The 15,183-nt window shown below is 43.8% G+C and overlaps 1 protein-coding gene across 1 annotated transcript in view; it reads right to left on the reverse strand.

Moving 5' to 3' along the window:
- Positions 1–1,317: 1,317 nt before the first annotated feature.
- The window catches only part of UNC80 (unc-80 homolog, NALCN channel complex subunit), a 5,631,640-nt gene continuing 5,617,774 nt past the window's right edge, over positions 1,318–15,183 (reverse strand). The window contains exon 64 of the mRNA XM_044060513.1: positions 1,318–3,543. Coding sequence (XP_043916448.1) covers positions 3,274–3,543 — 270 coding nt within the window. The 3' untranslated portion in view covers positions 1,318–3,273. The remainder of the gene's footprint in view (positions 3,544–15,183) is intronic.

Raw genomic sequence — 15,183 nt, forward strand, 5'->3', positions numbered from 1 at the left:
AAGACACTCAAGCCAGGGTTGAATTTGTGAATAGTGGTGATCTGTGTCTTGTTTTTCAAATTGCAAAAGACCCAGCTCAATTTGACCTCCTATTCCTTTGCAAAACCTGTGGCTCTACACACTAGAGACCTAAATCTACACCAACAAATAATCAAGTCTTGGTGAAGGGATGGGTTCCTACTGCAATTTATTCTCAAGCTATGAAATAAGCTATTAGTACAGGTCAAAGTACAATGCTGGCAACTTTAAAGCTAATCTTGATGACTGAGTGGGTAGACACAAACTTACCCAAGGGTTATCAAGTATGGGCCTAATCAGTTTGGGAGGTGAGCACTATTAAGTGCTTGAAAGGAACAGGAACAACATTTAAGTGTGAATACTTAAAGATGCATAAATCTAGGCATCTTAAGGTCCCTGCAATCACTTTTGCCTAGTATTATTCCTATGCGGCTCCATATTGAAATGTCGGCAATAGGAATGCCAACTGCCAATAAGCCGAAAATAAAAGACTAAAAACTCAGGAAAAGAGCAAATCTCGAAAAATGCTCCCCTCCACACCCCCCCTGAAAACTTATATATACCAACAATACCAACACTGAAATCACCATACCTCAGAGAGAAGGGAATATTCTGAGAAATGGCCATCTCGGAGTCGGTATATGCAGGTCTGTTTTTCAACCTGTGTTTTAGGACTTGCTGTAGCAGGTCCAGTCATTTCAAATCATTATTTTCTCAAGTTCCTATGTTTTTCTAGCAGGAGTATCATATATTCCTGAGTCAGTCTGTCCATGTGAGGATCCCCTTGAACAAATGGCTATAACACTGAGCTATGCTTTCCTACTCCAACCCCTCCATCTAAACATAAAAATTCTGCAATGGAATATAGTTTAAATCACCTTAACATAGCTGAGTATTTGCATGTGTTATATACGGTTTACTATGAAACTGCATACGTTGACAGATCACATGGTAGACACAAAATCTTGAATCCAGAACAGAGAAAATGTGGCTAAGTCAAAACTGAATACATCGACACCCGTAGTTCAATGTATTCGACATAGCAGGAGGTGCTATGCAGGTTACCATACAGTGACATTCCACAGTCAACAGTACGTGCATTTTACTATTTTGGAGGGGGCCAAGCCCCCATGCACCCCCCCCCACACACACACACAGGATCATAGGAGGTTACTAGGCTATTGGCCCTGAGGCCCTTATAAGCCTAGCCAAGAGTTTAGCCTCCTGCAAATTATATATACCAACTCAGAGATTGCACTACAGTGAGGAAATGGGTTAATTCCCTGTTCCTCACTGAACTGCGATCTCCATTCACAATGCTGAACTCAGATACTCGAACTACACTACCCATTAGCTGTAGTGTAGTCGATATTTTCTGAGTTGGCATTCTGCCCATTTGAAAATTGTTTTTCGACCACATGCCAGTCAACAGCAGTCATTTTGCAGATTCAATAGTAAACCATTACATATATTTCATATTTCAAGCAATTCCTTTAAAACATGTTTTAGCATGTTTACATTGTACATAATACTGCTCACTTCTGTTGATACTAATCTTTAATTAAATCATTGTAATTCAGACAGGGCAACACTGTTTTATTGTTTATCTAATGTAAAAAAAAAAAAATAGAGAAAGTAATAAAATGCACAAATTAACACCATCTTGAAGACTCCTGATCCCAGAGGGACCATTCTAACTCTTTGAGCTATGCTATGAGAGTGAAGATTATATACCTTTAAAACTGGGTCACTGCAGCATCTATTACAACACACATCACTGCTACAATAAACACTTATTAAGGCCTCTAAAGCTAAAATGTTAAATATATATTAATCTCCTTTAATAGCCATTTTTTTCTTTTCACCACAAATATATTTTGTAGGTAAAGACCAGCCTGCCTGAACAAGAATGAAAGTGCGTTTCTACATGGAAAGGTTTTGAAATTCACAAAGAAGGTGAAAAAGCTGAAAAGACTAAATAATTAACTCTCTCCCACCATCTCACTGTGTACTGTGAGACAGCACAATTGTTGATATGTCAGTAATTCCACAAATATCTGCAAGTGGAATGCTGAGCTGTGCTAGGTGTTATTCAGCACTCCACATGTAATTCTTGATAAGCCCATTGTATGTATGATCTGCATACTACTACTTTGTGAATACTCGGCAGTATGCAGTTCGATCAACAAAGCATTAACTACATCGACAGGGAACACTTACTGAATGAATACTTGGAGTTGTGGCTGCCCTCAGCCTGAAATGCTATCAATCAATGAACCTTAGTATATTATATTCAGAGAGAGAGGGATTATCTGAATGCTAAGGCCATGGCACCTGGCTGACGACCATAATATTATGGTGTGCACCTAGCCTAATGCTGTATGGCTTTCTCTCCATTTAAAAACTGCTGGTAAATAAAATACAACATGGCACAACATTTATTTGGATTTCTGCAGTACATCTAACTGCCTCTGAATACAGGCAGTCTATTTTCCCCCAGCAATCCCCAGGTGGCAGGAAGAGTAAAATCAACTTGCCCCAAAGATTATGCATTAGAAAAAAGATACATAAATGTTGACTGAGCTAGACTGCTCTTATTACCTACTCTATTAATTTAATTTAACAGTTGAAAAAAGTCACAATAAGGCAATCAAACAGATGTGTGGTGAAATATGTACTTAGGGTCAGTAACCTAAAAACTATAATACATTCCTCTGCTACTACAGCTGCTCCAGCTTAAGAGTTGGCTGGAATAGAGTGCAATGGATGTCCCTGTTATAAAGCAAAGAGTACTGTAAAATAATTATGAGCTTCACCCCAAAATCCAGTGACACCCAAAGGGTCACAAAATTAAGAAAAAAAAAATCTTCTTTTTTCAGAGGGTACACCCTCACCCTACACCTCTGATTTGAGGGTAAGATCCCAAACCCCTGATGTCTGAATACACTATCTCCAAGGTCACATTAACTCAGAAACGTCAAGTGTAACACAACACTCAACATGTGACTTTAGTGTCAGTGTTCTCTTAACTCAAAACATTAACAATAATTCTCCTGGAATGATGTTCTGATCACACTGCAGCAAGTTTCCCAGTGCTATATCTTGTTAAGCAGTCTGCAGTCTGTCACATTGGGAAAGAAAGAAAAATCTAGACATGGAGATGTTGTGATACTATTTAAGAGATTTGGGTAAAAACGAGGTGCTTCAACAAAATCCTCTAAAATTCTCTTTCTTGTTTTTTTTAGTTTTAGTTCTTCAGACATGAGATTCATCTAGATCAACATCTGTATCTCCCACTTCAATCCGAGTGAAGCTGAACTGTCCAGAAAGCAGTGGGTTCTCCATGCCATTCTCCTCAGTGATGTGTAGCACAGTATCAGTATGCTGTAGCAAACTCGTGGTTTCAAGGCCACCAAAATCCTCACTGTCAGACAGCTGGGAGAGGTGTGGACTTTGTCCACTAGCTTTGGCACTGGGACTTATTCTTGCCTCCAGATTTTCTGTCTCAGTGTAGACTGTCTCACCCTAGAAGCAAAAGAAATTTGTATTAAATACAGTATCTTACAGATCCCAAATCTTTGCAGGTAGAAGCATACAAATATTACAATACTCCCTGCCTCACCAGTAAATCAGAAACCAATTCTGAAGATGTCGCATTAAAATCAAGTGAAAACTGCTTTTTTTTTCAATAATTTTATGCTGTCATTGCAATTTACAAACTTTTTCATTTAATTTAAACTTTCCGTTGACTTTCGTGTAAACACAGAATCCAGCAGCTTTTAAAATGGTGGACTAGAAAGCCTTGGTCAGATTTGCAAAGTTCTTATGTAAATGATGCTTAGCTCTATGAACTGCATAGAAGTTCACATGTGTAGGTGCTATTACTGGCATAGTTGTCTTTGTACTGCTGTAGACAAGCTAGTCTCTGGTCATGCAAGTGCGTAAGTTACATATGAGCCTCAGCTTAAGTACACATTGCTGGTGCATGTGCATTTGGTTTGTGCATTTCTACACCTTTCAACACCCAGCCCATGTCTATGCAGGGTGTAAGGGGTTAGGCAGGGACTATAACTCCTTTAATACACAAAAAGAATACAAGAATGAATGCTTTTGCAAATAAATACTTCACCAGACTGCTGGATGAAGCACTTACATACAAAAGTACTCACTCTGTTTATGTATGTATGTATGTATATTTATCCACCAAAGGAGTTGTTTTAACACTTTAGGTAGATTTGTATTTATGTTAGCTTTCTTATCAAAACTCCACTGAATATAAAAACTTCCTAGTTGAAGATTACTGCTCAATAAATGTAAATAAATAATTAAAATAAGCTAAAAATACGCACAAAAAACTGAGGATGTACATAAAGCCATGGACTCTAACCCTGGCATAAATGAAATTCAACTAAAGTTACCTGTACATATGTAAAACAGAACACTGCAAATACAATTCAATAACCAAAAATGCATACATATAATAGAAGACATACAAAATGGCCCACCAGAAAATGCATAAAGAAAGGAAAAAAACAATACAACAGGAAATAATATAAACATCACAAAATATAATATAATACAATATAATATAATTCCTCTTCCTGAAATGGCATATCTCAATGACTAAAAAGATTACTAGCCCTTTTTTACCGCTCTGCCATTGTAAAAATATTTGAAAAACTCCTGTATAACCATTTTTTTATCACATCAACAGTTATGGCCCTTTTTCTAATAGGCAATATGGGTTTCACAGTGTCATTAATACCACAACTTACTCCCTTCAGCCACAAACATTATCTACTGTAATTTGAATGAGAGAAGCCTAACTGTAAGAATCTTTGTTGATATGACCAGCACCTCAATCTGGAGACCATGAAATATTACTCTTCAAACTCAAAGCACAATTTTGGGGACAATGCCATTAAATGGTTTAAGAATTATCAGTCAGCCAGATTCTTTCAAGTGTACTATAATAACCATTTTTCATTGTTTGGAACCCAGAGTATAGAAGTTCCTCATGGCTCAGTAGTAGGTCCTTTCCTATTCTCTCTGTTCATTAATGGCTTAATTATAAGTTATGTACTCAACATAACTAGGCATCTGTGTTGTCCAGTTTCATTCTTCCTTACTTAGGGGTTACGGATCCGATTCTCGGCTCTGACTTGGCCCCATACTTCAGATTTCGGATCCAACTTTTGAGCTCCTCCCACTACCCATAATGCCCTACTTCATCCCTACTGCCTCAGATTGAGTTTGCTGCTCTATTTCCCAATAATAGAAGAGAAACAGATACAGCCAGATAGAATGGGAAGGGAGTTGAGGAAGAATGAAAATGGACAACACAGATGCCTAGTTATGGTGAGTACATAACGTATAAATCTGATGATGCCTTTTTCATTCTTCCACTCTTACAGGACAGAATCCCCAGCTACACTGACCTTGAGTGGCCCTTATGGAAGCTTATTCCAGAGTACTGCCAAACTAAAGGAGGCTGTATTTCTAGATATGATGTCCAATTTGTAATATGAAACAAAGGTATGTGTCTTGGACCAGTAGCTGCTGCACAAATGTCATCAATGGATGTTCTTGATCAAAGGCAGACAAAATAGCCATGGATCTAGCTGAATGAGCTTGGGGAGGTTTTGCTAATATATGAAAATAACTACACAGTTTGGTTTTGTGAATAGTAGATCATGCCTGCTCAACTTGGTTGATTTCTTTGAGTCAGTCACCAGAGCTGTGGATGAAAGTAAGGTGGTTCATGCAGCCTACCTTGATCTGGCCAAGGCTTTTGATACCATTCTCCACTCAGGAATCATAGAAAAACTTACTAAGCTAGGCATCAACCCCTATATCACTAGGTGGGTTGCAAACTGGCTCACAGATAGAATCCACAGTGTGAAAGTAGCTGACTCCAAGTCAAACTGCCGACCAGTCACGAGTGGAGTCCCACAGGGTTCAGTCCTGGGTTCTCTCCTGTTTGGTATCTACTTCTCTGAAGTCCAGGCCAGCACAAAGGGACTCTGGCTGACAAAGCTCGCAGATGATTGCAAGTTGGGAGCTATTATTAAGTCCCCAAGTGATGCTGACATCCTACAGAAAGGCCTTAATGAGACCAACGAATGGTGTCAGAACCATGGCCTTAAGCTCAATGCCAAAAAATGTGTCTTCACCCCCTTTGGGGAAAACCCAGTTCCTTTGAATGACCACATTGATGGTAGTCCACTGAACACAGAAGGCATTATAAGAGATCTGGGAACAGGTTGACAGCAACCTCTCTTTTGACCACCACATTGCCACTGTGGTCAGAAAGTCCTGCTATGTGGCACATCTCATTATTAAGTGTTTTGCATCCAGGAAGAAATAGATCATTGTCTCCCTCTACTCTTCCCTCATTTGGCCAATCACTGAGGACAACGCCTCATTTGGCATGTACCTCATTAGACACCTGCAGCAACTGGAGATGCCGCAAAAGTACCTCACAAAGAGGATCCTAGGCCTTAAACACTTGTCCTATATGGACAGACTCAAAAAACTCCAACTATTCTCTGTCTCATATCGCCTACTTAGAGGCGATCTCTGCTTTACTTACAAAGCCATGTCTGACCCAGCTCTGTTAGAAATGCTGCATCTAAAGAAATCACAATCCCCTCCGCACCACACGCTCCAGAGACCTCAACCTGACTACCACAATCAACAGAACATGCTGGAGGGACAAGGTTATAACCCAGAGACTGCCCATGCTATGGAATAGACTTCCCATACTTGTCAAGCAGAGCACCTCACTGGTCCTCTTCAAGAGAAATCTTGATGAGTGGATGGGAAATAGAAAATTCACCCCGTGGATCACTCCAGTGACTCTACTTGACAGAGGCACTAGGAATAAGAAGTTATGTACTCACCATAACGTTCCATCTGAGTAGGTAGCTTCATTTGTCTGCAACCTGTGGGTCTTGGATCCGATATCGGATCCGAGCCAGCAACATGTTTCATAGCTAATGGATCCGAGCTCCTAGCTCCTCCCCTCACCCATAATCCCCTGCCAACCCTCCATGACCTCAGATCAAGTTTGCCCCTCAATATGTACCCAAAAAGGGTATTCCAACTTACATAGATCCGCTGATGGCCAGGGGGAAGGAGGGGGGGATGGTTGCAGACAAATTAAGCTACCTACTCAGATGGAACGTTATGGTGAGTACATATTATGAAGTTACCTAATGGCATTGTCAACACGTCAGTACATAGAAAAGAATGTTTCAGGAACACTTTATTGCATAGGACCAGCATGCATCCCAAACACATTTTTGATAATGTGATTAAAGGCCAGATCATGAGAGCCTCAAGGCTCAATCCTACAGAGGCTGGTTTTAGAGAGGAGATAACAGGATTGAAGTCTAGATTATTGGACAGGTACTATAATGAAGGACAAGTTGATAAAATAATATTAGATGTTCATGGTATGAGAGATACAAGAGCTCGACCGTATTTCTCTAGTTTAATGAATACGGAGACATATGAGAATTGTAATATAAAGGTAACAGAATATAGGGATACATTTGTTAGTTTACCATTATATTATACTAGCGATGTATATGACATTAGAGCTATTGTAGAAAGACATTGGCATGTACTAGGAATAGAAAATGAAATCAATAATTTGGTGGGTGAGAGACCTAGGCTTTGTTATAAAAATAAATTGAATCTGAAAAGAATTTTATGCCATAAGCCTCGAAATGGGCATCATATATATTCCACTAATACGACCCCATGTCACAACTGTAACCAATGTGGTTTTATAAACACTGACACCATGTTTAAACTACTGGTTTCAGGTAGAATCTTTAATTTCTTTACTGGCACCACTTGCAAGACAGAAAATGTTATTTACTTAGCTCAGTGTTGCTCCTGCACAGCGTTTTACATTGGTAAAACAAACAGACAACTGAGAGAAAGGATAAGGGAGCATGATTATAGTATGAGGAAAGGTGACGAACAGAATGCCCTAGCTAGACATTATAAAGTGAGGGGCAGTACACACAATTTTAGTTTCTTTGTCCTACAAACTGTCAGTTATACCCCTAGGGGAGGGGACTTAGAAACTCTTACTTTGGAATTGGAGACTAAATGGATCATTAGATGTAAGGCTGACTACCCCCCTGGTCTTAATGATAAAGTCAGCCTACATCCATTTTTAAAGAAAAGGAGACTAGGAAGAGGGTTGAAACATTAAGATCTAAAATCTTTTGGACAAGCTTATACCTTGCTAAACACTTTTTTGTTCAACAAATATTTTGCAGATAGTATAGTTGTTAGTTGATAGGTACTTACACATATTGCATGAGTTAGGTACAAGAGACCTACATGAAATTATAAGGTATTTCATAAAATAAGACTCTACAACAGCAAATATATATTGTGTGTTATAGTACCATGCTGTAGATAAACTATGAATTATAAGCATTTCCGTTGGAAATATTTAATGTATATAGTATAATAGTTTAAATGTTTTTTATATACATTTTATATGGAGTATATTTATATAGGGAGATCTATTAATATTATGAATTTTTAGATATAATGTTATGTATTATACTAAGACTTATAGATGGATTTATAAAATAGGATCCTATAACTGTCATAACATCGTACATACACTATGGATATACCATCTTGTGGACTAAATATGAATTGCAAGCATTTGCATTTGTGTTGAAAATTGAAATGTCCAATAAGTTTAAATGTTTATTTATATATATGTTTAATACTGAAGATATATTTGTTTTCATATACACAGGTTGACTATTATTTTGCATCATATTGGTAAAATGTTTTTAAAAAAATTTAAAAAAGTTGATTAATTAATTGTTTTATTGGCTAATTGGTCTATTGGTTATACTATATATGGACTGTGCTTTTCAAATGTTTTGTACAGTCTGAAGAAGCCCTTGTTGGGTGAAAGCGCTAACTGAATGCATTAAAGAACGTTCCTGTTTTATCTAATTGATTTGTTGAATTTTCTATTCTCTGTTGGATTCGTTGTTGGGAGCTTTAAAAACGCAAGCTAAGCGTTCCTACATTAGACTGATTTACTGAGTACATAACTTCTTAATCTGAAGTAGGGACTTCATTTGTCAGCAACCTGTGGGACAGAGTCCCCAGCTACCTGAATCTTAGGTGGCCATCATGGAAGGATATTGCGGAGCACCGCAGAGCCAAAGGATGCTCTCCCTCTAGAAATCACGTCCAGTTTGTAGTGGTTAATAAAGGTATGAGATGAGGCCCAAGTGGCTGCCGAACAAATATCATCCAATGGAACTCTAGATTTGAAGGCCGCAGAAGTAGAGATGGAACGAGTGGAATGTGCGCAAACTCCTTCAGGTGCGGGTCTCCCAGAAGTTTGGTACGCTAACAGGATACATTGTGAAATCCAGCGTGATAGAGATATTTTTGATATTGCTTTCCCCAAATTAAATTTGGCAAAGGAATGAACAGCTGGTCGGATTGTCTGTGACCAGCTGTTCTATGAGTATAAAAACGTAGCTGCCTATGAACATCTAATGAGTGCAGCTTGTACTCTCCTTTATTCTGATATTTAGGAAAGAAAACCAGTAAATTTATGGATTGATTTATATTGGTTTCTGATGCTATTTTGGGAAGGAAAGAGAGACTGATCCTGAGGTACACACTGTCCGGATGAAAGGTCAAATAAGGAGGCTTCACAGAAAGAGCTTGAAGCTCCGAAACTCTTTTCGCAGAAGTAATGGCTACAAGGAATGCTGTTTTCCAGGACAAGTATTTGAGATCTACTGAAGCAGCAGGTTCAAATGGTGGAGCAGTCAGGGCTTGAAGAACTAGTGAAAGATCCCAAGGTGGTACGGCTTCTTTTATAAGGGGTCTAAGCAAAAAGGTGCCCTTGAGAAAGGTTTTACACAATTTGGCTGACATCAAGGGACCTGTGTCATGTCCCACATAATAATGGGAGATGGCAGCCACTTGCACTTTGACAGTTGAGCAACTAGCGCCTTCCTGAAAAAGTTCGGTTAGGAAGTCTAATATGGATGGAAGAGGAGCCGTAAAGGGATCTAGATTATGATGCTCCGCCCAGACGGAGAAACGTTTCCATTTACTGCGGTACACTTTCCTGGTGGAGGGCTTATGCGCTGCCACAAGGATGGCTTTGACTGGTGAAGAGATACCGGGAGTCCTAACTAGGAGTGGAACTGGAGCAACCAAGCCATCAGTTTCAGATTGTCCAGATTTGGGGTCGGTAAGTCCAACGGATGGGAGATTAGATCCGGACTGGGATCCAGAATCCAAGGGGGATTCACTAGGTGAGACCACAGGTAAGGGAACCAAATTTGCTGAGGCCAGAATGGGGCAATGAGGATCATCCTGCTCCCCAACTGCGAGGCTTTCTGTAAGAGTTGCAGCATCAGGGGTAGAGGAGGATAGGCATAGAGTAGACCGGGTAGCCAAGCATGCACCAGAGCGTCTCTTGGGGTTTCCCCTGGAGGGGGAATCAGAGCGAAGAAATTGTCGCATTTGGTGTTTGAGGGAGAAGCAAAAAGATCGCAGCAGGGTTGCCCCCATATTGCGAATATCTGCTTCGCTACTAGTGGGTTGAGAGACCACTCGTACGGGGTAAGAAGGGTGCGGCTGAGTTTGTCCACTAGGATGTTGGCCCAACCCGGAATGTGCATTGCAATCAGAAAGCGGTTGGTGGAAATCGCCCATTCCCACTCTCTCATGGCTTTGCGGCATAGAGGGTAAGACCTGGTTCCCCCCTGTTTGTTGATGTACCAGACAACCAACATGTTGTCCGACTGAATTGCAATCGTTCCTACGGGGAGGAGATTCTGAAGTGCTTGAAACTCGTACAGCACCGCTCTCATCTCCAGAACGTTGATATGCAGGGAGGTCTCTGTATCGTTCCACGTGCCTTGGACGGTCCTGCCTGAATAATGTCCCCCCCCACCCGAGGCGGGAGGCGTCCGTGGTCACCGTGTCGAGAGGGGGAGAGGTGTAGAAGGGTCGGCCCATATGGAGGTCCGGAGCATGGAGCCACCATAATAGAGCCCTCCTGCAAGCCTTGCTGATAGCAATGGGGTGATGGAGAGGAAAAGACAGAAAGGACCATTGTACTAGAAGGGTCCATTGCAGTACCCGCATGTTCAGACGGGCGCATGGAAGGAGCGTTATCGCTGCCGCCATGGAGTCCAGCGCCCTCAGGACCAATTCCGCCGGTGGGGTCTCTGATTGGAGGATAGCCCGCACATGAAGTTGCAAATTCCGTAGTCGTTCCGACGTCAGAAAGGCTTGTAGATCTCTGGTGTCTATTCTCGCTCCTATGAATTCTATGGCTTGTGTCGGGGCCAGAAAGGATTTGTCGGCATTGATGGTGATGCCTAACTGTGGGGCTAGGCGGAGAAAGAAATCTCTGGCTGAGCAAAGTAGATGCCTTGTTGGGGTGGTCAGGAGCCAATCGTCCAGGTACGGAAAGACCTGTATTCCCTGGAGTCTCAGGTGGGCCGCAATCACTGCTAATACCTTGGTGAACACCCTGGGGGCTGTGGTGAGGCCAAAGGGAAGGACCCTGAACTGGTAGTGACTGGCACCCAGCCAGAAGCAGAGGAACCTCCTGGATCTTCTGTCCATTAGAATGTGGTAGTACGTATCCTTGAGGTCTATAGAGCATATCCAATCATTCTCCCTTAGAAGGGGGAGAATAGACTGAAGAGTGACCATTCGGAATTTTTCCTTGGTTACCGACAGGTTCAAATGGGACAGATCTAGAATTAGTCTCAAGTCCCCCGTCTTTTTTGGCACCAAAAAGAACCTGGAGTAGAACCCTAATCAGAGCTGGTCTTGGGGGACAGGCTGGATGGCTCTTTTTCTTAGCAGCTGCAGCCTCCCTCTGATCGGGTGGTACATCGGGGAGGTTCTTGAATTTGGGGGCATGAAGTAATGGGATTTTGTACCCTCTGGATATAATTCGAAGCACCCAGCGGTCTGTCATGATGGACTCCCATGCCGCTAGGTGCTCCGAGAAGCGCCCCCCGACTGCCTCCAGAGTGGAGCAGTCGGGCAACCCTTCAGGGCTGCTACATGGGCCAGTCAGAGAAAGGTTCTCTGGACCCAAAATTTCTCTGAGCCCCTCTGCCCCTGGGGCGGCGTCCTCCCTGTCCTCCTCTGCCACGGAAGGACTGGTTGTCTGGAGCGGGTTGGGAATGTTGCGATTTCTGGAACCACATCTTCTTCTGACCCTTTTGGTTCTTCGAAAAGGACCGCTGGGGAGCAGAGAAGCGGACTCCGACGGCAGACAATGTCTTCCTGTCCTTCTCGCTCTGGACAAGTGTCTCGCGAACCGTTTTGCCAAACAGGGCAGAACCATCGAAAGGGGAGTTCGCAAAGGACGCTTTAAAGGGCTCCGCAAAATCACAATGATGGAGCCAGGCCTGACGTCTCATGACTAGGCCTGCTCCGCTAGCTCTAGTGGCTCCCTCGGTGGCGTGGGACAATAGCCGCATAGAGGTATTTGAAATGGATCTCAGAGTGGCCATTAGGGTGGAGTACAATTGTTTGTCTTCCGCCGACATGGACTCAGGGGGGGGAGGCAACGTATTCTTTGATAAGATCCCGCTGCATCCTGATGACATGTGCCATGTAGTTCAGAGACCTTACTGAGAAGGTCACTGAACTAAAAACTCGCTTCCCTAAGCGGTCCATCGAGCGGGACTCCTTGCTTGGTGGATGGACTGAGGGGCTCTCCTGAGCTAGTTCCCTCTTCGTGGCTGCCGCCATCAACATGGCATCTACGGGGAGACCCTTGCTCCAGTGTGACCGGTCTGCGGGGGGGCTTAGTATCCTGTCCGGGCATTTGGGTATTGGCTCCACGGTGTCCGGGCCCTTCCACGCCCTGGTGGTAATAAGGTCCACCAAGGGGTCGGCCGGAGGGGACACCCAAGAGGTAGACGGGCCTGCTTCGAATGCCTCCAGAAACACGGACTCGTCAGAGGAAGACTTGGGGGCAGACCACCCACCTCTGATCCTCAGCATCTCCATGATGTCTCCAAAGGAGACATCCTCAGGGGGTGATCTTGGGGAGCCTTCCCCTTCATCCAAGTCCGTGTCCTCAGTTAAGGACTCAGGGGAGTCCACGTGCCTCCTCTTGCACTTATGCTTGCAGGGCACTTCCTCGGGGGTGCTGTCCTAGGAGGTCTCGCCAGCAACATCCTGTTCCAATGGAACTACCTGGGACATTGAAGCAGGCTGTCCCTTAGGCCGGGTGAAGGAAGCCTGGCCCAGCAGAGAGGGAGTGCAGGGTGGAGCCAAGACAAGGGCCGGGGGTCCGGATGCTCTCGACAGAGCCCTCTCCACTACATCGAAGGCCGAGGGGGAACCGCTCTCCCTGGGCTCCGAGAGCCGGCTCCCACTCGGATCCGATGAAGGGATCGGAACCGGCGCCGAGACCATCGGATCCGAAGGACCAGTGCGCTCCAACCTGGACGGAGCCGAAGGCACACTGAATCCCTCGGATCCGAAGCCCGGGCCACAGCTCCGAGAGGTTGGATCCAACAGACTCGAGGGCAGGGTCGGATGCGAAGTACCAAGTATTGTCAGCGCCGACCCACCCCCGGCTCCGACGCTGCTCAGCTCCGAACGCTCCAAATCCGGGTAGCGGGTTGGAGAAGGAGCAATTGGAGCGAAAAAGGGTGTTGAGGCAAGAGCACTCCCATCTGCAGCTGGGCCTGGATGAATCTTCGCATCATCCGGTCCAAGTCTGCATCAGACATGCTGAATGTTGATCTCGAAGAGGCCACCGAGGCAGGCCTGGAATGCCACCTCGATGACCTCAATGGAGATCGGGCCTCCTCCTCGGGCCCTTAGGAGAAGCAAGGAGATCGGAGCCAAGGAGGAGGAGACCTAGAAGCAGTGGAGGGAGAAGCCCGCTTAGCTGGCGGGGCCGAAGCGGAGGCCTCTGCCCGCCGCTTGTGGTGCTTCTCCCTCCATTTCTCCCTCCTAGCCTCCCTGTCCTCCGGCGCTTTAGCGGGAGTTTGAGTCCCGGCCAAAGGAAGGGGGGCAGGAGTGGCAATAACCACAGCCTGTGGTAGTGCCACGGGAGCAGCGGAGGCCGGAGCCGAGTCCGGGGGCAAAAGTCCCGCCAGGACCAGCTTCGACCTCCACTCTTTCAGTGCCCTGGGGTTGAATGCTGCACAAATGGTACAGCCTGAGGAGAGGTGTTCAACCCCAAGGCACCGAACGCACCGAGTGTGGCCATCAGCTGGGGATAGCTTATGGCCACACTCGGTACATTTAGAAAAAATGGCTTTTGGGGCCTCAGCCATACTTTAAAGAAAAAAAGGAGTGCTACCCAAACACACAGGCCCCAAAAACACAACACACACACACACACACACACACACACACACTCACTAACGACCAGCGAAGGGAGGGGAAAACTATGTAACAAAATGTAATATTACAGGGAACCTAACTCTTACACACTTTTTTAAATTAAGGTAGAGAAATTTGACAGAAAAACAGACTTAACTGACGATTATTTGCTAGAGCTCAAGGAATCCAGCCATCCACAAGCGCGGCAAACTAGATCTGAGGTCATGGAGGGTTGGCAGGGGATTATGGGTGAGGGGAGGAGCTAGGAGCTCGGATCCATTAGCTATGAAACAAGTTGCCGGCTCGGATCCGATATCGGATCCAAGACCCACAGGTTGCTGACAAATGAAGTCCCTACTTCAGATCTAAGGTTGTGTAGCACGATGCCAGGGTAATCTGATGGGATAGGCTTGTAAAGGCTCCAGGGCCATTAGCCTAGTACACACCTATGAACCTTTATGAAATATTGTAACAAAGGGACAAACTAGCACCAGCTGTATTTAGTGATGTTTCACAAATACATGTAGGTAATAAAGAGAATGAAAATCAGATTAGATACATCACCACCCAGAATAATTTAAGTAAAGACGTAGAGAAAGTAGTAGGGAATAACTGGCGAATTTTGACATCAATGCCAGATCTTATACCTATTCTAGGAGACAAACCAAGATTTGCACATAGGAACTGTCTAAATTTAAAGAGGGATCTATCTTATAAAGATTTCAGACTAAATAATAAAGAAGTAATAACTCTAAATAAAAATGGGACTGT

This window comes from Protopterus annectens, chromosome 2.part0 (assembly GCF_019279795.1).
Source record: "Protopterus annectens isolate FY-2018-M chromosome 2.part0, PAN1.0, whole genome shotgun sequence".
NCBI classification, from domain to species: domain Eukaryota; kingdom Metazoa; phylum Chordata; order Ceratodontiformes; family Protopteridae; genus Protopterus; species Protopterus annectens.